General features: G+C 37.6%; 1 protein-coding gene across 7 annotated transcripts in view; it reads left to right on the top strand.

Moving 5' to 3' along the window:
- Positions 1 to 21269, top strand: part of EML5 (EMAP like 5) — a 168314-nt gene that overhangs the window by 49051 nt on the left and 97994 nt on the right. For all 7 annotated transcript variants that reach the window (XR_009500978.1, XM_059914794.1, XM_059914793.1 and 4 more), the window contains exon 8: positions 16503 to 16640. Coding sequence is in view for 6 of the 7 variants with exons in the window: in XM_059914794.1 (XP_059770777.1) it covers positions 16503 to 16640 (138 nt within the window). In the remaining variant the exon portion in view is untranslated. The remainder of the gene's footprint in view (positions 1 to 16502; positions 16641 to 21269) is intronic.

The raw sequence follows: 21269 nt of genomic DNA, 5'->3' as shown, positions 1-21269 counted from the left end.
GAAGAGAATTCAGCATAGAATTAGGGCAAAAGTCAACAGTCCAAGCTTTAGTTGATTGAAATCACAAGGGTCAGAAAAGGTCAAAATCATCATCCATTAGGTTCCAGTTGATCTGGTAGTTGAGTACTTCTGGCTAATCTTTACCACTGAAACAGAACTGGGAGATTTTACAATTGATTTATTATCTTTGCTATTGATAACAATCATTTGATTCTGCATCCTTTTGTTTCCTTAAGGTTATTAATTACTGAGACCTGTACAAGGACAAGCGGTGTGGCCAGGCTTAGATCACAAAATGACCTAGGCCAAAAAATGACTTCTGTCAAGAAAGCCATGCCTGGTTCTCTTTCTCTGGAGGCTCCCTACTCTATCTGCTTACAATTGCTCAGACTTCTGTTTCTATTACTGGTAGGCAAGTTATTCAGAAAGAACTCTTCCATTGAAAACAACTAAAAATGCTGGTTAAAATGTAAATCACCTTTAAACTGTTCTTTGAACAGTTTAAAGGAACTATCAGACACATTGCGAAAAAAAATGGGAATTTAGGAGCAGTTGTGGGCCAAAGCCACTTTTGCACTGAGGGCATTTTTCTTCCATTGATTAAACTTGGGCTCTTTATGGCTTTCTACTGGGGCATAGGGGCAGAAGTCAAGACCAGGGCTTGCCCAAGGGGAGTAGTCCAAAACACCATGCTAGAACTATAGATTAAGCTATGAAAAAATATCCCCTGCAAATTTATGTGGGGATGGAGATCTTGCTTCTTGTTTCAAGTTTTGATAGCACAGGAAGTATATAAAGCAGCTTGATGTTATTATTCAAACAACATTAATAGTTCCAATAACTTTACCACAGTGTTGTTTACAAAACAGAATTCAGCTGAGTTAATTTGAAGACCTAAATGGCTTTATTAAATGATTCATGAATTGGGCAGCATCCCATCTAGAAAGCAGAAAAGTGCTCTGAGGAGCTGTACAAAATGAGAGGTTTTTAAAGGCAGAAAAGGAGTGGAACAAGAAAGTCAAAAACAAAAGAAAGGATTATTTCAGGCAAGGTCACCTTCCTTTGAGGGAAGGGTAGGGGAGGTGGTCCATCAATCTGTCATGCAGATTACCTCATTATTGTGGATCGGAAATTTCAGAATGATTGGTTTAAAATTCCACTCCTGGGAGAAGCTGAAACTGCAGTTAGGTTAGTTATTAAGTTTTGGTTTGTTGATGTGAGGCTTAGCACAAGTGACTCCATTTTGGGCCTGTTGTTTCTTTTCTTTTCTCCCTTCCTCCCTTTCTCCCTTCGTTCCTTCCAACAGTTTCAAATTAGTTCTGCTTTTGCCTTATAATTTTAGGTTCAATTTATTAAGAAACAGTATCAAATCTGCAGCAAAAGCTAATTTCTAAAGCTCTTCAGTGTTTAATAATGGTAGTTGAGGGAGTTCCCTGGCAATCCAGTGGTTAAGACTCTGTGCTCCTGATGCAGGGGGCACAGGTTTGATCCCTGGTCAGGGAACTAAGATCCCGCATGCCACGCAGCACAGCCAAAATAATAATAATAATAATAATAATAATGGTAGTTGAGGGCAATTTTGATTTGGAAAGATTTCAGTCTTGGCTCAGAGCAAAATATCATAATAAAACTTTACCATTGCTAAGCCATTAACCTGCTGTGTAGTAGGGCAAGTCAAGATTTTTAGCTACTGTTCCTGATAAAAACTCAGAACCAGTAATGGGTAAATCCACTGGAGAAAATGAAGTTCACCTTTAACACTATTGGTTCTAAAACACATGATTCAAGTGTGTGTGGGTGTGTGCGCGCAAAATACTTGCAAAAGAATAATACAGTGAATACTCATAGGCTTTAAACAACTTACATTTTCAAGTAAATTTGTAAATTTGTCTAAGCCATTTTTCCCCATACATATTTTTATACCCCAATGTGATTCTACTTTACATTGTATTGGATTACTGTTTTCTCACTAATGTCTTTGAAAATACTCTAGCCTGTAGTTGTTTCATGCAAACTATTTGTAGAAGCTAATTCTTTATCACTTCAAACTTGCCATTGGCTCCTCAAATAAACAACTGAGTAGTATTAGTAACATCTGTTGACTTATCAAGACTCAAGGAAAACCACTCAAAAGTATTTGCCTTGTTTTTAATTAACTGTTGAGGTTGTTCCCAACACACTCAACTCTTTAAGCAACTGTTCTTGCCAAAAGGCTAATTGTCTTAAATTTATTTTTTCTGGACACATTTCTTCAGCTACTGCAATGTAAAATTATTTAGTTAATCCATTACGAATAGATAGCTTTCTTTGCTTGTCTAACAAATGAGCCACTCGAAAACTTACTTTTGTAAGTAAAACCTCATTCTGCTGTAATTTTAAATTTCTGATTTTTCTGACCATTGCTTTCCTATGAGTTGAAAATATTGTGATGAGTGCTTAGTCTGGTAATGTTAATGTATCTTTGTATTCTGTCATTGCATAATAAACATAATGCATTACCATCTAATTCAATAGCGGTGTAATCCACACTCAACTGTGCCTTAAAAACGCAACATTCGAAGTTCACTTTTCTCTTGTTTTGACATGATGGGTATCTGCTGGAAATAAAAAATAATAAAATGCCATGATGTGACAATACACATAGGACTCGAGATTCTATCAGGTTATAATTGTGTCACTGCAATTTGTAGTGCACCAAAATAGTGCAAGGTGATCTGTGTCACATACCATCTACTATCTGTTTTGCAGGCACTCAAGTCCACCTCTGTAGTATGAAAGCAGCCATAGACAATATGAAAACAAACCGGTGTGGCTGTGTTCCCATAAAAATTGATCTGTGGACACTGAAATTTGAATTTCATATAATTTTCTCATGTCTCAAAATGTTATTCTTTGAAAAATTTTTTCAACCGTTTAAAAATGTAAAAGCAAGGAGGGGGATCAAGATGGCAGAGTAGGAAGACATGGAGCTCACCTCCCCCCACAAACACGTCAAAAATACATCTACATGTGGAGTAATTCTCATGGAAAACTAACTGGAAACTGACAGAAGAACTCCTATACAACCAAAGCTGCAAGAAATATTTTCATATAACTGGGTAGGATGGAAAAAAAAGATATCAGGTCAGGACCTGCACCCCTGGGAAGGATCTGAAAGGAGAAGGTCTGCATGGAAGGACCCTTGCCCTGGAGAGCAAGCAGCTTGAGCTACAATCTGGGCATCCCAGTCCTAGGATCCTACGCAGAGGAGACAAGCTCCCTTACCTTCTGGGAGAACCACTGGGACAGACAGAAGGGCTAGAGCAGCCTAGACTCTACTTGCAAGGAGCGTGCACATGCTGACTTGCCAATAGTCAGGGTGGAGAGAGCCCTGCACTGGTGGCTGCCACCTCACCATACTCCCCAGTCTGAATGGGGGAAACACCCTGGCCCCGCTCACTCCATACCACAGCCTGACATGAGATCTGGGCCAACCAGGCCCTGGGAAAAGACGCAGAGACAGACCGTGGGCCTGGGGTGGCGGTGACCCTTGTCAGCACACACAGGAGCATGCAGCAGTTGGTCTCCCAGTGAGAGTGCCCTGTTCCTACTCACTGCACACTGCAGATTAGCGTTAGATCTGGGGCAGACAAGTCCTGGGAGAAGACTGCCAGAGAGACAGCCCAGGTCTCTGGCAGCAGTGCAGCCTCAATTCCTGCAGCCACAGTACCCTGACCCCCAGCCCCAGCCTACTCCACACTACAGCCTTGTGCTAGATCTGGGACAAACACAACAGAGGAAGGGATGCAACCTCGGCCTGCTTCTAAGTGGAGCTGCAGATGCCTACACAGGTGGCATGTAGGTCCTCTGTGAGTGCACAGGCCTCATTTGCTTCAGCACTCACTTCCTTTGGGGCAGGGCACACACTCAAGGGCAACAGAGCCTGGTCAAGCCCGACCCTCAGGGCTTCTACTCCAACAACTGAGGAGCAGACCCTGTCCCTGACAGGGTGGCAATAGCCATGGAGCAGAGAGGGAGTCCTGCCTTACGCCCTGAACAGGCTTTAGATCCTCCAACACCAACTGCCACCCCCCTCCCCACCACCACCAACCCCTCCCGATCAAGAGGATAATGGCCAGCATACCCTGAGGAAAGATGTGGCTGGCATTCACACCAAAACCAGCCCTTGCACCAAAGGCATTGGACACACATAGTCTGCACAGGGACACTCCCACATAAAAACATCCCTATAAGACTGTAGTCAATAACAGTCTCTCCTAAATTCATAGAGACAGAGAAAGTTAAGTAAAATGAAAAGGCAGAGGAACTACTCCCAATTGAAAGAACAAGAGCAATTCCCTGAAAGAACAAATAATGAAAGAGAGCTCACCAGTCTACCAGACCCCAAGTTCAAAAAGGTGATAATAAAAATGCTAACTGAATTAAGAAGGATTATTGATAGGAAAGCAGATCGCTGTAACAAGGAACTAGAAACCGTAAAGATGAACCAGTCAAAAATAGACAATTCAAAAAAAACAATAGATAATTGCTGAGGTAAAAACCAATTTAGAAGCAACGAATAGCCAACTAAATGACACAGAAGAATGAATAAGTGATCTGAAAGATAGAATAATGGACATCACCCAATCAGAACAGCAGACAGAAAGACAAATGAAAAAAAAAAGCAATATATGAGACCTATGGGATAATATAAAATGTGCCAACCTATGCATAATAGGAATTCCAGAAGGAGAAACGGGAGAGAAGGGGATCGAAAATGTATTTGAAGAAATTATAGCTGAAAACTTCCCAAACCTAAAGAAGGAAACAGATATACAGGTACAGGAAGCACAGAGGGTCCCAAACAAGATGAACCCAAACAGACCCACATCTAGACATATCATAATTGAAATGGTAAAAGTTAAAGAGAGGGTTCTAAATACAGCAAGAGAAAAACAAAGAGTCCGTTACAAGGGAACTTCCATAAAGATAACAGCTGATTTCTCTGCAGAAACTTTGCAGGCCAGAATGGAATGACATGATATATTGAAAGTCCTGAAAGAGAAAAACCTGCAACCTAGGATACTCTACCCAGCAAGATTGTCATTTAGTATAGAAGGAGGGATAAAGAATTTCTCAGACAAGCAAAAATTAGAAGATTTCAGCAATACTACACCTACCCTGAAAGAAATATTGAAGGATTGTCTCTAAATAGAAGAGAAGCAAGAATCTATAGGAAAGGGAAAAATCACAATAGGAAAGGCAATATATAGTAAGGATTAAAGGTCACTTAAATTAGCCAGATGTAGATGAAAAAACAGTAAAAAAAAAATTGTATAAGTGATTATGATTACAATAAACGGTAAAAGAATAAGCATGAAGATGTAAAATAGAACATCAAAATTACAAAATGTGGGGGAGGGGAACATAAAATGTAGATCTTGTAGAATGTGTTTGAACTTGAATGACTGTCAGTTTAAAGCAAGTTGATATAGTTATGAGTAAACATACTAGAACTCTGTGGTAACCACAAATCAAAAACACATAATAGGGGGGCTTCCCTGGCAGTCGAGTGGTTAAGACTTCACCTTCCAATGCAGGGGGCCCGGGTTCGATCCCTGGTCAGGGAACTAGATCCCACATGCATGCCACAACTAAGAGTTCACATGCCACAACTAAGGAGGCTGCATGCCACAACTAAGGAGCTGTCGAGCTACAACTAAGGAGCTGTCGAGCTGCAACTAAGGAGCCGGCAAGCCGCAACTAAGGAGCCCACCTGCTGCAACTAAGTAGCCCACGTGCTGCAACCAAGGACCAGGCAAGCTGCAACTAAGGAGCCTGCCTGCTGCAACTAAGACCCTGTGCAACCAAATAAATAAATAAATAAAAAGAAAGAAAGATAAAGAAGGGCATTGTACAGGGATAAAGGAATCAATACAAGAGGAGAATATTATACTCGTTAACATACATGCTCCCAATATAGGAGCACCTACATATATAAAACAAATACAGACATAAAGGGAGAAATTGACAACACAATAATAGTAGGAGACTTTAACACTCCACTGACATGAATGGACAGATCTTCCAGACAGAAAATTAATAAGGCAACAGAGGTTCTAAATGACATAGTAGATTAGTTGGACTTAATTAATATCTACAGGACACTACATCCAAAAAAACAGAGTACGCTTTCTAGTTGTGCATGGAATGTTCTCTAGGATGGACCACATATTAGGTCAGAAAACAAGCCTCAGTAAATTTAAGAGAATAGAAATTATTTCAAGCATCTTTTCTGACCACAACAGTATGAAACTAGAAATCAACCACAGAATGAAAAACAGGAAAAGAACAACCACTTGGAGACTAAACAACATGCTACTAAATAACCAATGCATCAATGATGAAATCAAAGAAGAAATCATAAAATACCTAGAGACAAACAAAAATGAAAACACAACTTTACAAAATCTATGGATGCAGCAAAAACAGTTCTAGGAGGGAAGTTCATGGTGATACAGGCCTTATTCAAGACACAAGAAAAATCTCAAACAACCTAACCTACCAACTAAAAGAATTGGAAAAAGAACAAACAAAACCCAAAGTCAGCAGAAGGAAGGAAATAATAAAGATCAGAGAGGAAATAAATAGAGATCAAAAAAACAATAGATCAATAAACCCAAGAGCTGATATTTTGAAAAGTTGAACAAAATTGACAAACCTCTAGGCAGACTCACCAAGAAGAAAAGAGGATCCAAGTAAACAAAATAAGAAATGAAAGAGGAGAAATAACAACTGATACCACAGAAATACTAAAAAATCATAAGAGCATACTATGAACAGTTACATGCCAACAAATTGGACAACCTAGAATAAATGGACAAGTTTCTAGAAGCATAACTGCTATAACTGAATCAAGAAGAAACACATAATTTGAACATACTAATCACTAGACGTGAGATAGAATCTGTAGTAAAAACAAAAACAAAAAAACAACCTCCCTGCAAACCAAAGTCTAGGACCAGACGGCTTCACTGGGGAATTCTACCAAACATACAAAGAATTTATACCTGTCCTCAAACTATTCCAAAAAATTGAAGAGGAGGGAACATTCCCAAATTAATTCTGTGGGGCAACCATCACCCAGATACCAAAACCAGACAGAGACACTACAGAAAAAAAATTACCAGTCAATAATCTTTGATGAATACAGATGCAAAAATCCTCAACAAAATATTAGCAAACCGAATCAGCAATACATTAAGAGGATCATACACCATGATCAAATTGGATTCATTCCAGGGTCACAAGGATAGTTCAGCATACTCAAATTAATCATTGTGATGCACTATGTTAACAAAAGAAAGGACAAAAACCACGTGATCAACTCAATAGATGCAGAAAAAGCATTTAAAAAAATTCAGTATCCATTCATGATAAAAACTCTCACCAAAGTGGGTATAGAGGGAACACATCTCAACATAATAAAAGCTGCTTATGACAAGCCTACAGCCAACATAATACTCAACAGTGAAAACCTAAATGCTTTCCCACTAAATTCAAAATCAAGACAAGGATGCCCAATCTCACCACTTCTATTCAACATAGTATTGGAAGTCCTAGCCACAGAAATCAGACAAGAAAAAGAAATAAGAGGTATCCAGATTATAAAGGAAGAGATAAAACTGTAACTATTTGCAAATGACATGATACTCTACATAGAGAACCCTGAACTCTTCACACAAAAACTATTAGAACTAATAAATGACTTTATCATGGTAGCAGGATACAACATTAATATACAGAAATCTGTTCCATTTCTTTATACTAATAATGAAATATCAGAAAGAGAAAATTTTTTTTAAAATTCCATTTAAAATCACATCAAAGAAAAAATAACTAGGAATAAACTTAACAGAGGAGGTGAAAGACCTATGCACTGAAAACTACAAAATACTGAAAAAGGAAATTGAAGATGATTCAAAGAAATGGAAAAATATACCACGCTCCTGGATTGGAAAAATTAATATTGTTAAAAATGTCCATACTACCCAAAGCAGTCTACAGATTAAATGCAATCCCTATCAAAAAAGCTATGACATTTTTCACAGAACTAGAACAAACAATCCTAAAATGTATATGGAACCACAAAAGACCCAGAATTACCAAAGAAATTCTGAGAAAAAAAGAACAAAGCTGGAGGTATAATCTTTTCAGACTTCAGACTATACTACAAAGCTGCAGTACAGTACTGTACTACAAAACAGCATGCGACTGACACAAAAACAGACATATAGATCAATGGAATCGAATAGAGAACCCAGGAATAAACTCATGCACCTGCGGTCAATTAATCTACGACAAAGAAGGCAAGAATATACAATGGAGAAAAGATAATTTCTTCAACAGGTTATGTTAGGAAAGCTGGACAGCCACATGTAAATTAATAAAATTAGAACATTCCCTGACAACATATACAAAAATAAATTCAAAATGGTTTAACGACCTAAGTGTAAGACATGATACCATAAAACTTCTAGAAGAGAACATAGGCATAACATTCTCTGACATAAATCAGAGAATCTTATCTGTTTTCTGCTGAGCCCGTGTGCCACAACTACTGAAGCCTGAGCACCTAGAGCCTGTGCTCCGCAGCAAGAGAAGCCAACGTGATGAGAAGGCCTTGCACTACAACGAAGAGCAGCCCCCACTCGCTGCAACTAGAGAAAGCCCGCACACAGCAACAAAGACCCAATGCAGCCATAAATAAATAAATAAATAAATAAATTTATTTATTTATTTAAAAAAAAAGAAGAAAAGAAGCTTACAGTCACCAAAGCGGGTGGGGGAAAAATTAGGAGTATAGTATTAACACAAACCACTCTACATAAAATAAACAATAAGAATTTACTGTATAGCACAGGGAATTATATTCAATATCTTATAATAACCTATAATGGAATATAATCTGCAAAAAAATAATAACTGAATCACTACGCTGTATACCTGAAACTAACACAATATTGTAAATCAACTATACTTCAATTAAAAAAATGCAAAACCCATTCTTAGCTTGTAGACTATACAAAGACAGGCAATGGACCCAGTGTGGCCCACAATCTGTGGGCATAGAAAGTCATCAGGAAGCATCATGTTTAATGTTGAAACACTGAAAGTTTTTCTTTAGAATGAGGAAGAAGAAAATGGTGCCCACTTTCACCATTATATTTTTCATTATTATATTCTTCACCATTATATTCAGCTACAGACTAGAAGTGTTTGTCAGCGCAGTGAGCCCAAATATATATATATATATATATATATATATATATATATATATATATATATATATATGTATGTATATATGTATATATGTGTGTGTATATATATATATGTATATATGTGTGTGTATATATGTATATATTTTCAATAGATGTATATATAGAGAGAGATTTTTGAATAGAAAGGAAGAAACAACTCATTTGCAGGTGTTATAATTGTATATGTAGAGAAGTAAAAGGAAAATACAGAGAAATTATTGGAATTAAAAAGAGAATTTAGCAAATTTCCTGGATATAGAAACAATATACAAAATCATAGAAAACAGCAAAAACAAACAATTTTTTAAAATAAGATACTGCTATAAAACATTTAAAAATATACTTAGTTTTGCTGATCTTTTCCTAACCTTTTAGAGTAGATGCTGGTTCATTAAGTTGTAGCCTTTATTTTGATAATATCTGGATTTAAATTTCTCCCTAAGTGCTGTCTCAGCTATATCCCACAAGTTTTGATATGAAATACTTCTGTTATAATTTACTTCGAAAATGTTACTAGTTTTCATTAGAATTTTGGTCTTTGTCCTTTAGGTTATTTGGAAGTGTAATACTTAACTTTCAAACAATGGGCATTTTTTACTTCTTGTTACAGTTTTCCAACATTAGGGTCTGGAAAAGACTGAATTTGCATAATCTGAAGTGTTATTCTTAAATTAAAAGACTAAATATGGTGTATACCATACACCACTGTACTGTATATGTATCTCCCCTTTAATCAGGGTAGAAATCATCCACCTAAAATAAATGATTGGAAAAAATTAATGTTATTACATCGTCTTAAAAATAAAAGATTCTGATATTCTGCCCACCGCTCCCACAGTAGGAGCTGGTTCCAAGGACTCGCCTTTAGAGAGTAATGTGTTGTTGAGACCACCTGGACCGGAGACTCTGCTTCATTATCTTCAAGGCAAGAAGAGGCAGCATGACAGTGGCCCTGTTGGTAGAGGACTTGATTTGGCACCTGAGTCTGCTTCTTACTACCTGTGTACCTGGGGCAAGTTTTCTGGTCGCTGTCAACTTCAGTTTCCTCATCTGGCTAATTGGGAGTATAGGGCCCTGGCTCATCCTCCCACAGCCCCCAGTGAGGAAGGCAGAAGAACATTCCTAGAGCTGGGGAGAGAGCAACGTTCTCCAGAGCCAGGCAGCTCAGAAACAGTCAAACTTTTCTCTAGGCCAAAAGGTCAGAATCAGAAAAGTCTGAATGAAAAATTCTGGAGCAGAAATTCTGAGGTGGAGCCCAGCAGCCTGTGTTTTCACAAGCCCTCCAAGTGGTTCTGATGCCCTAAAAATTGAGAGTCACTGATCCACTCCATTCTGTTGCTTTGCTCCATATTTGGCTGAGTCCAAAATAGCCATATGACTGACAAGGTCTTGGTGCTCTGACTGGCTGTCAGACCTGAGCCTAGGAGGTGGGAGAGCTGAGTTCAGGACATTGGACCACCAGAGACCTCCCGGCCCCGTGTAATATCATTTGGCAAGAGCTCTCCCAGAGATCTCTGTCTCAACAATAAGACCCAGCTCCACCCAACGACCAGCAAGCTACAGTGCTGGACACCCCATGCCAAACAACTAGCAAAACAGGAACACAACCCCACCCATTAGCAGAGAGGCTGCCTAAAACTGTAAGTTCACAGACACCCCAGAAGACACCACCAGACACAGCCCTGCCCACCAGAAAGACAAGATCCAGCCTCATCCACCAGAACACAGGCACCAGTCCACTTCACCAGGAAGCCTACACAAGCCACTGAACCATCCTTACCCATTGGGGGCAGACACCAAAAACAACGGGAACTATGAACCTGCAGCCTGCGAAAAGGAGACCCCAAACACAGTAAGTTAAGCAAAATGAGAAGACAGAGAAATATACAGCAGATGAAGGAGCAAGGTAAAAACCCACCAGACCAAACAACTGAAGAGGAAATAGGCAGTCTACCTGAAAAAGAAATCAGAGTAATGATAGTAAAAATGATCCAAAATCTTGGAAATAGAATGGAGAAAATACAAGAAACATTTAACAAGGACCTAGAAGAACTAAAGAGCAAACAAACAATGATGAACAACACAATAAATGAAATTAAAAATTCTCTAGAAGGAATCAATAGCAGAATAACTGAGGCAGAAGAATGGGTAAGTGACCTGGAAGATAAAATAGTGGAAATAACTACTGCAGAGCATAATAAAGAAAAAAGAATGAAAAGAAATGAGGACAGTCTCAGAGACCTCTGGGACAACATTAAATGCACCAACATTCGAATTATAGGGGTCCCAGAAGAAGAAGAGAAAAAGAAAGGGACTGAGAAAATATTTAAAGAGATTATAGTTGAAAACTTCCCTAATGTGGGAAAGGAAATAGTCAATCAAGTCCAAGAGGTGCAGTGAGTCCCATACAGGATAAATCCAAGGAGAAACATGCCAAGAAACAAATTAATCAAATTATCAAAAATTAAATAAAAGAAAAATTAAAAGCAGCAAGGGAAAAGCAATAATTAACATACAAGGGAATCCCCATAAGGTTAACAGCTGATCTTTCAGCAGAAACTCTGCAAGCCAGAACAGACTGGCAGGGTATATTTAAAGTGACAAAAGGGGAAAACCTACAACCAAGATTACTACGCAGCAAGGATCTCATTCAGGTTTGACGGAGAAGTTAAAACCTTTACAGACAAGCAAAAGCTAAGAGAATTCAGCACCACAAAACCAGCTCTACAACAAATGCTAAAGGAACTTCTCTAGGCAGGAAACACAAGAGAAGTAAAAGACTTACAATAACAAACCCAAAACAATTAAGAAAATGGTAATAGGAACATACATATCAATAATTACCTTAAATGTAAATGGATTAAATGCTCCAACCAAAAGACATAGACTGGCTGAATGGATACAAAAACAAGGCCCGTATATATGCTGTCTACAAGAGACCCACTTCAGACCTAGGGACACATACAGACTGAAAGTGAGGGGATGGAAAAAGATGTTCCATGCAAATGGAAATCAAAAGAAAGCTGTAGTAGCAATTCTCATATCAGACAAAATAGACTTTAAAATAAAGACGATCACAAGAGACAAAGAAGGACACTACATAATGACAAAGGGATCAATCCAAGAAGAAGATATAACAATTGTAAATATTTACACACCCAACATAGGAGCACCTCAATACATAAGGCAAATGCTAACAGCCATAAAAGGGGAAATCAACAATAACACAATAATAGTAGGGGACTTTAACACCCCACTTTCACCAATGGACAGATCATCCAAAATGAAAATAAGGAAACACAAGCTTTAAATGATACATTAACCAAGATGGATTTAATTGATATTTATAGGACATTCCATCCAAAAACAGCAGATTACACTTTCCTCTCAAGTGATCATGGAACATTCTCCAGGATAGATCATATCTTGGGTCACAAGTCCAGCCTTGGTAAATTTAAGAAAATTGAAATTGTATCAAGTATCTTTTCCGACCGCAACGCTATGAGACTGCATATCAATTACAGGAAAATATCTGTAAAAAATACAAACACATGGAGGCTAAACAATACACTACTGAATAACCAAGAGATCACTGAAGAAATCAGAGGAAATCAAAAAATACCTAGAAACAAATGACAATGAAAACACGACAACCCAAAACCTATGGGATGCACCAAAAGCAGTTCTAAGAGGGAAGTTTATAGCAATATAATCCTACCTCAAGGAACAAGAAAAATCTCAAACAACCTAACCTTACACCTAAAGCAATTAGAGAAAGAAGACAAAAAAACCCCAAAGTTAGCAGAAGGAAAGAAATCATAAAGATCAGATCAGAAATAAATGAGAAAGAAATGAAGGAAATGACAGCAAAGATCAATAAAACTAAAAGCTGGTTCTTTGAGAAGATAAACAAAATTGGTAAACCATTAGCCAGACTCATCAAGAAAAAAAGGGAGAAGACTCAAATGAACAGAATTAGAAATGAAAAAGGAGAAGTAACAACTGACACTGCAGAAATAAAAAGGATCATGAGAGATTACTACAAGCAACTATAGGCCAATAAAATGGGCAACCTGGAGGAAATGGACAAATTCTTAGAAAAGCACACTCTTCTGAAGCTGAACCAGGAAGAAATAGAAAATATAAACAGACCAATCACAAGCACTGAAATTGAAACGGTGATTAAAAATCTTACAACAAACCAAAGCCCAGGACAAGATGGCTTCACAGGAGAATTCTATCAAACATTTAGAGAAGAGCTAACACCTATCCTTCTCAAACTCTTTCAAAATACAGCAGAGGGAGGAACCCTCCCAAACTCATTCTACAAGGCCACCATCACCCTGATACCAAAACCAGACAATGATCTCACAAGAAAAGAAAACTACAGGTCAATATCACTGATGAACATAGATGCAAAAATCCTTAACAAAATACTAGCAAACAGAATCCAGCAGCACATTAAAAGGATCATACACCATGATCAAGTGGGGTTTATCCCAGGAATGCAAGGATTCTTCACTATAAGCAAATCAATCAGTGTGATACACCATATTCACAAATTGAAGGAGGAAAACCATATGATCATCTCAGTAGGTGCGGAAAAGCTTTCAACATAATTCAACACCCATTTATGATAAAAACTCTCCAGAAAGTACGCATAGAGGGAACTTACCTGAGCATGATAAAGGCCATATATGACAGACCCACAGCCAACATCGTTCTCAACAGTGAAAAACTGAAACCATTTCCACTAAGATCTGGAATAAGACAAGGTTGCCCACTCTCACCACTAATATTCAACATAGTTTTGGAAGTTTTAGCCTAGCAATCAGAGACAAAAAATAAATAAAAGGAATCCAAATCGGAAAAGAAGAAGTAAAGCTGTCACTGTTTGCAGATGACATGATACTGTACATAGAGAATCCTAAAGATACTACCAGAAAACTCCTAGAGCTAATCAATGAATTTGGTAAAGTAGCAGGATACAAAATTAATGCACAGAAATCTCTTGCATTTCTATACACTAATGATGAAAAATCTGGAAGAGAAATTAAGGAAACACTCCCATTTACCCTTGCAACAAAAAGAATAAAATACCTAGGAATAAACCTACCTAAGGAGACAAAAGACCTGTATGCCAAAAACTATAAGGTACTGATGAAAGTAATTAAAGGCGATACAAACAGATGGAGATATACCATGTTCTTGGATTGGAAGAATCAGTATTGTGAAAATGACTGTACTACCGAAATCAATCTACAGATTCAATGCAATCCCTATCAAACTACCAATGGCATTTTTCACAGAATAAGAACAAAAATTTCACAATTTCTGTGGAAACACAGAAGACCCCGAATAGCCAAAGCAATCTTGAGGTAGAAAAACAGAGCAGGAGGAATCAGGCTCCCTGACTTCAGACTGACTACAAAGCTACAGTAATCAAGACAGTATGGTACTGGCACAAAAATAGAAACATAGATCAATGGAACAGGATAGAAAGCCCAGAGATAAAGCCATGCACATATGGTCACCTTATCTTTGATTAAGGAGGCAAGAATACACAATGGCAAATGGCAGCCTCTTCAATAAGTGGTGCTGGCACAACTGGACAGCTACATGTAAAAGAATGAAATTAGAACACTCCCTAGCACCATACACAACAATAAACTCAAAATGGATTAAAGACCTAAATGTAAGGCCAGGCACTATAAAACTCTTAGAGGAAAACATAGGCAGAACACTCTATGACATAAATCACAGCAAGATCCTTTTTGACTGACTTCCTGGAGAAATGGAAGTAAAAACGAACATAAACAAATGGGACCTAATGAAACTTAAAAGCTTTTGCACAGCAAAAGTAACCATAAACAAGACGAAAACACCACCCTCAAAATGGGATAAAATACTTGCAAACGAAGCAACTTACAAAGCCTTAATCTCCAAAATATACAAGCAGCTCATGTAGCTCATTCTCAAAAAAACAAACAACCCAATCCAAAAATGGGCAGAAGACCTAAATAGACATTTCTCCAAAGAAGATAAACAGATTGCCAACAAACACATGAAAGGATGCTCCACATCAGTAATCATTAGAGAAATGCAAATTGAAACTACAATGAGGTATCACCTCACCCCGGTCAGAATGGCCATCATCAAAAAATCTACAAACAATAAATGCTGGAGAGGGTGTGGAGAAAAGGGAACCCTCTTGCACTGTTGGTAGGAATGTAAATTGATACAGCCACTATGGAGAACAGTATGGAGGTTCCTCAAAAAACTAAAAATAGAACTAGCATACGACCCAGCAATCCCACTACTGGGCATATACCCTGAGAAAACCATAATTCGAAGAGAGTCATGTACCACAATGTTCATTGCAGCTCTATTTACAATAGCCAGGACATGGAAGCAACCTAAGGGTCCATCAACAGATGAATGGATAAAGAAGATGTGGCACATATATACAATGGAATATTACTCAGCCATAAAAAGAAACGAAATTGAGTTATTTGCAGTGAGGTGGATGGACCTAGAGTCTGTCATACAGAGTGAAGTAGGTCAGAAAGAGAAAAACAAATACAATATGCTAACACATATATATGGAATCTAAAAAAAGAAAATGGTTCTGAAGAACCTAGGGGCAGGACAGGAATAAAGCTGCAGACGTAGAAAATGGACTTGAGGACACGGGGAGAGGGAAGGGTAAACTGGGACGAAGTGAGAGAGTGGCATTGACATATATACACTACCAAATGTAAAATAGATAGCTAGTGGGAAGCAGCCGCATAGCACAGGGAGATCAGCTCAGTGCTTTGTGACCACCTAGAGGGGTGGGATAGGGAGGGTGGGCGGGAGATGCATGAGGGAGGGGATATGGGGATATATGTATATGTGTAGCTGATTCACTTTGTTATTCAGCAGAAACTAACACAACAATGTAAACAATTATGCTCCAATAAAGATGTTTAAATAAATAAATAAAAAATAAAAGATTCTATTAACCCTTGTCATTTTAAGCATTAAGAATACTTCTGTTTCGTAGATAAGAATTCCCGGCCACAAGCATACAGTTAAAAATATAGGTTTATCTTGCCTCCTTAAAATGAAATTATTATTTTAACCAACAGTTTTTTCATAGAGTCTATCATTTTTTAAATGTATGTTTGTTAACTATTCTTTTATTTTAATTAAATGTTACAGGATATGGAGCCTAGTTGATCATGCACTAATAGCAAGGTGTAATATGGAAGAACCAATTCGTTGTGCAGCTGTAAATGTAGATGGGATCCATCTTGCCCTTGGAATGAAGGATGGCTCATTCACTGTACTTAGAGTAAGGTATGTATTAGGGTAGAAGTAGAAAGAGAGTAAATTTCTGTTAAGTGAGATAGAGTGCATAGTACTTATTTTTATCTATTTCCTTTCCCCCTCCCTTCTTATTAATATATATTTTTTCAGATATTAGTTTCATTAAGTATAAAAAATATGTTTATAAAAATGGCTTTGTCAGAAAATTAACTCAAAAACCTTGGTTTGGGGGATCAAGAATGCTTAGTAGAATAATGACTAAAATTTTGAGTTAAATTTGGGTCTTGATTTCCATTTCTTGGTAGTATTGATTTTCAGTAATGATCTTCTGACATGGAAGAGAGAGAAGGAGACCTTGAAACTGTTAAAAATGAGTGAATGGTTTTGTTGTTATTTGCAGATTTATGCTTTGAAGAAAATGCCTGCGTCTCTTCCTTTGGGTAATTAGAAAAGTTTAAAGAATTTGTTAAAGCAGTTAACATCTTTTGTTGGATTATGGATATGTTGGATTATTGTGTTCAGCTGAATTCTATACAGCCATTTAAAAATTTGCTGTAGATCCACACGTGTTCACGAGGACAAGTGTCTATGAAATTTTTCACATCTAGTTTAATGTATCGTAGGACCATCCACCCAGTTGCCCAATCCAGAAACCATTGATTCATTTCTCTCCTTTGCCTCTAATGTCTAGTTAATCACTAAATTCTGGAGAACCTAATTCCTAAATAGCTCTCAAATTAATCTACTTCCTTCCACTCTCACCATTGTACTCTTGTATAAACTTTTGCCATGTCTTACCTGGATTGGTGGAATAGCAACTCAGCTGGTCTCCTTACCTCCTATTTTGCTTCCTCAAGTCCTTTTTACACTCTACAGTTATAGTGATGCCTTTTAAAACACATTTGTTTGCATCCCTCCTCTTTCTAAAGTATGATAAAAGCATCGCACTGTCCTTAGGATGAAGTTCATAATTCTTAACATAGCATATCCTGCCCATATCTCTAGCCTATTTCTTTCTACCACAATCTCTTTCTTTTAGCATGTATAAAACATCTTTCACTTTTTCAGATACATCATGTTCTCTTGTACTTCTGAGCTGCTATAGATATGACTCTTCTTTCTGGGACAGGTTTCTATAATGAGATACACTGAGATTTTTCTCTTAACCTAATTTTTTTATTGTGATAAAACATACATAATATAAAATTTACCATTTTAAACATTTTTAAGTGTAAAATTCAGTGTCATTAAGTACATTTGGGTTGGTTTACAACCAGGAATTTAAGATGCATGTAAAACACCTGAGAATTTCTATCAGATAGTTGGTATGCATTAAAAATAGTGATTGTTCAAGTGCAGCAATATATTACAAGATCCTCAAATCTGTGCACATGTTCTTGCCTCAGCCTGGCCCAGTCCTAAACCCCTTCCTGCTTTATTTGCATATCTGGATATCTGGTGCTTTGTCATTCTTGAGGTCCCTGCTGAAATGTAGCCACTTCAGATCCCCTAAAGAACATCTTGGATCAGTCAACCTAACATAGCCTCTCTTCACCCCATGTTTCATAGTACCTCATACCCTATGTGTTTTCTTTATAGCACTTATAATAATGTAAAAGAATCGGATTTGTACATTTCCTTCCTTTCCCAGAATATAAGCTTATGAGCAGAGATTTTGTCCTTTTGATACCCACTGCATTGCTAGAGTGTCTGACAAAATGAATAGCACTAGTAATGGGCACTCTAAATTATTTATTAATTGAATGAATGAATGAAGTGCAAGTGGTCAGTGAAACTAAGCAACTTAGTACCTACATCTGTGAATTTTGGACATCTCTGAAGTTTCTGCTTCATTTCTGCAAAGCTCTGTTAGTCAGAACAGCCCTCTTCACAAACTGATTTTTTGCTTTAGATTATAAAGCTGCTCCGTGGGGATCTGTACTGTATCAAGCAGGTGCATTCCCTAGGGAATTATGTGTCTTCACACCAGGTGCCCAAGCATGAAAAGCCACCTCTTCCATACATGAGTCAGGCAGTTTCTGATGAAAGCAGCCACTTACTCTTGAGGGGCTTCCAGGAAATCCAAAATGTTGGGAATGTTTTGTTAATAAAGACTTTTAAAGAGAAAAAAAAAAATAAAAAAAAAATAAATAAAAATAAAAATAAAAATAGTGATTGTTATTTTTTCGTTTGTACATTTACTTGTCCTTTCAATTATTGTATGCAAGAAACTGGGTGAATAAGTTATCTCTAATAAGTCAGTATTTTAGCAACTCAAAAATATTCTTTTTTTTGGGGTAAGGGAGGCATGTGTCGCACAGCTTGCGCGATCTCAGTTCCCTGACCAGGGATTGAACTCTGGGCCGTGGCAGTGAAAGCCTGGAATCCTAACCACTAGGCCACCAAGGAGCTCCCTCAAAGATATTCCTAATCCTTCTTAATTTACCTGGTCACTGTTTCTTCTTGGTTCACTGTGTATATTCTCCGTATCATAGAGCAGAATTCATAAGTATAGCAGTAGCAAAGTACCCTCACAGGAGTGGTTATGTTATGATTAGAGGAACATAGCATAGATTAGAAACTAACACACTGATTCTTAAATTGGGGTACAAGGTGATGTGCCAGGGCAAAATCATATAACTTCTTAGAACATCTCTTTTCCTTGTTACAAAAATGTTAATTTTATACTAAAAGAAACACTAATATCATGGAATCAAATGAAAAATTGCAAATATTTTTCAAATTAGAAGATATATATGAATATATATAAAACTTTGACTCATGGTGGGCTGCATGGTATTATCAACATCAAACTCTTCCAAGGCGCTAATTCATTCTCATAAGTAATTAGGGAGACTTCAGTGGAAGAGCCTGGTGAGCATGATTAATAAATTATGCTGAAGATGGAGTAAGGTTTCCTGCAGTGTATGGGGTAGACTTTAGTTGTGAAAACATTAACGTTGCCATTTTAGATTCTACCAGTCGCTAGCCAGTTGTCTTTTCTGACAGTGTCACTGCTGAGTTATATCAACTTTAAAAGAATTAGGACAGTTTTCCACCTAACTAATCACACATTCATTTAAAATTTTTTTCAACATATTTATATTTTGTCTGCCTCATTTCATGGGAGTAATAAGTTCTGAAAGTTGTTTCCTGGCTTTCAAAAAGTAACTCTTTGTATATGTCCATTACTTTTTCACATCAAAGTTTTTTTTATCTCTCTGCCCCCACCAAGAGCACTATTAAAAACATGCTCAAATATGTCTTATCTTAAAATTCCTACCTCGAGCCTGAGGCCCTCTTTGGTTATATCACATCTCTACTCTCTTCTCTTTCACAGTAAAAATCTCAAAAAACTGCCTATTTTACTATCTCTCTTTCCTTCCAATTAACTTATCAACTTTCTACCCCTATTCCAATATAGCTTTTGCCTTCATCTTTAAATTGGAAAACCTTCACTAATAGTGCCCTGTAACTAAAACCAGGAGATATTTTTCAGTTCTCATCTAAATTGATTCTCAGCAGTAAATTTGACCCCTTTAACAACTTGCTCCTTCTCAAAACATTCTCTTCCCTGGCTTTAGATGTTAATTCTTTCTCTTTTCAGCCTCTGGCTCCATTTTCTTTGTAGGCTAATTATCTTCTGCCTACCCAGTAAAATTGAAGTGCCTCAAAGCTCAGATTCTAGGCTTTCTGCTCTTTTTGACTCTATTATCTTCCTAGGTAATCTCATCCTGCCTCTAGCTTCAGTTACTACCCATAGCCTGATGATCCCGGATGCATAGTTCTAGCCCTGTTATCACCTCTAAACTCCAGTCATGCATATCCAGTTGCTTATTTAACATCACTTGGGTATCTCAAAGATGTCTGCAATTCAGCATGTCCAAAGCTGAACCCAGCATCCCCCGTCCCAAACTGATCTTCTGTCTCTGGGCCCTATTCTGTCCATGTTCTTGTATAAGCCAAAAACCTAGGCATTATCACTGATACCTCTCTCTCTCTCTAACCACCATTTCTTTTTTTTTTTTTTTTTTACATCTTTATTGGAGTATAATTGCTTTACAATGTTGTGTTAGTTTCTGCTGTATAACAAAGTGAATCAGCTATATGTATACATATATTATCATATCCCCTCCTTCTTGAGCCTCCCTCCCACCCTCCCTATCCCACCCCTCTAGGTGGTCACAAAGCACTGAGCTGATCTCCCTGTGCTATGCATCTGCTTCCCACTAGCTATCTATTTTACATTTGGTAGTGTATATATGTCAATGCTACTGTCTCACTTCATCCCAGCTTCCCCTTCTCCCCTCCCCTGTGTCCTCAAGTCCATTCTCTACGACTGTGTCTTTATTCCTGTCCTGCCCCTAGGTTCATCAGAACCTTTTTTTTTTTTTTTTTACATTCCATATACATGTGTTAGCATATTTTTTCTCTTTTTGACTTACTTCACTCTGTATGACAGACTCTAGGTCCATCCACCTCACTATAAGTAACTCAATTTCGTTTCTTTTTGTGGCTGAGTAATATTCCATTGTATATATGTGCCACATCTTCTTTATCCATTCATCTGTCGATAGACACTTAGGTTGCTTCCATGTCCTGGCTATTGTAAATAGTGCTGTAGTGAACACTGTGGTACATGTCTCTTTTTGAATTATG

Source organism: Balaenoptera ricei, chromosome 2 (genome assembly GCF_028023285.1).
Source record: "Balaenoptera ricei isolate mBalRic1 chromosome 2, mBalRic1.hap2, whole genome shotgun sequence".
NCBI classification, from domain to species: Eukaryota; Metazoa; Chordata; class Mammalia; order Artiodactyla; family Balaenopteridae; genus Balaenoptera; species Balaenoptera ricei.
Note: the sequence above shows the minus strand (reverse complement) of the source record. Positions and strands in the feature narration are given on the sequence as shown.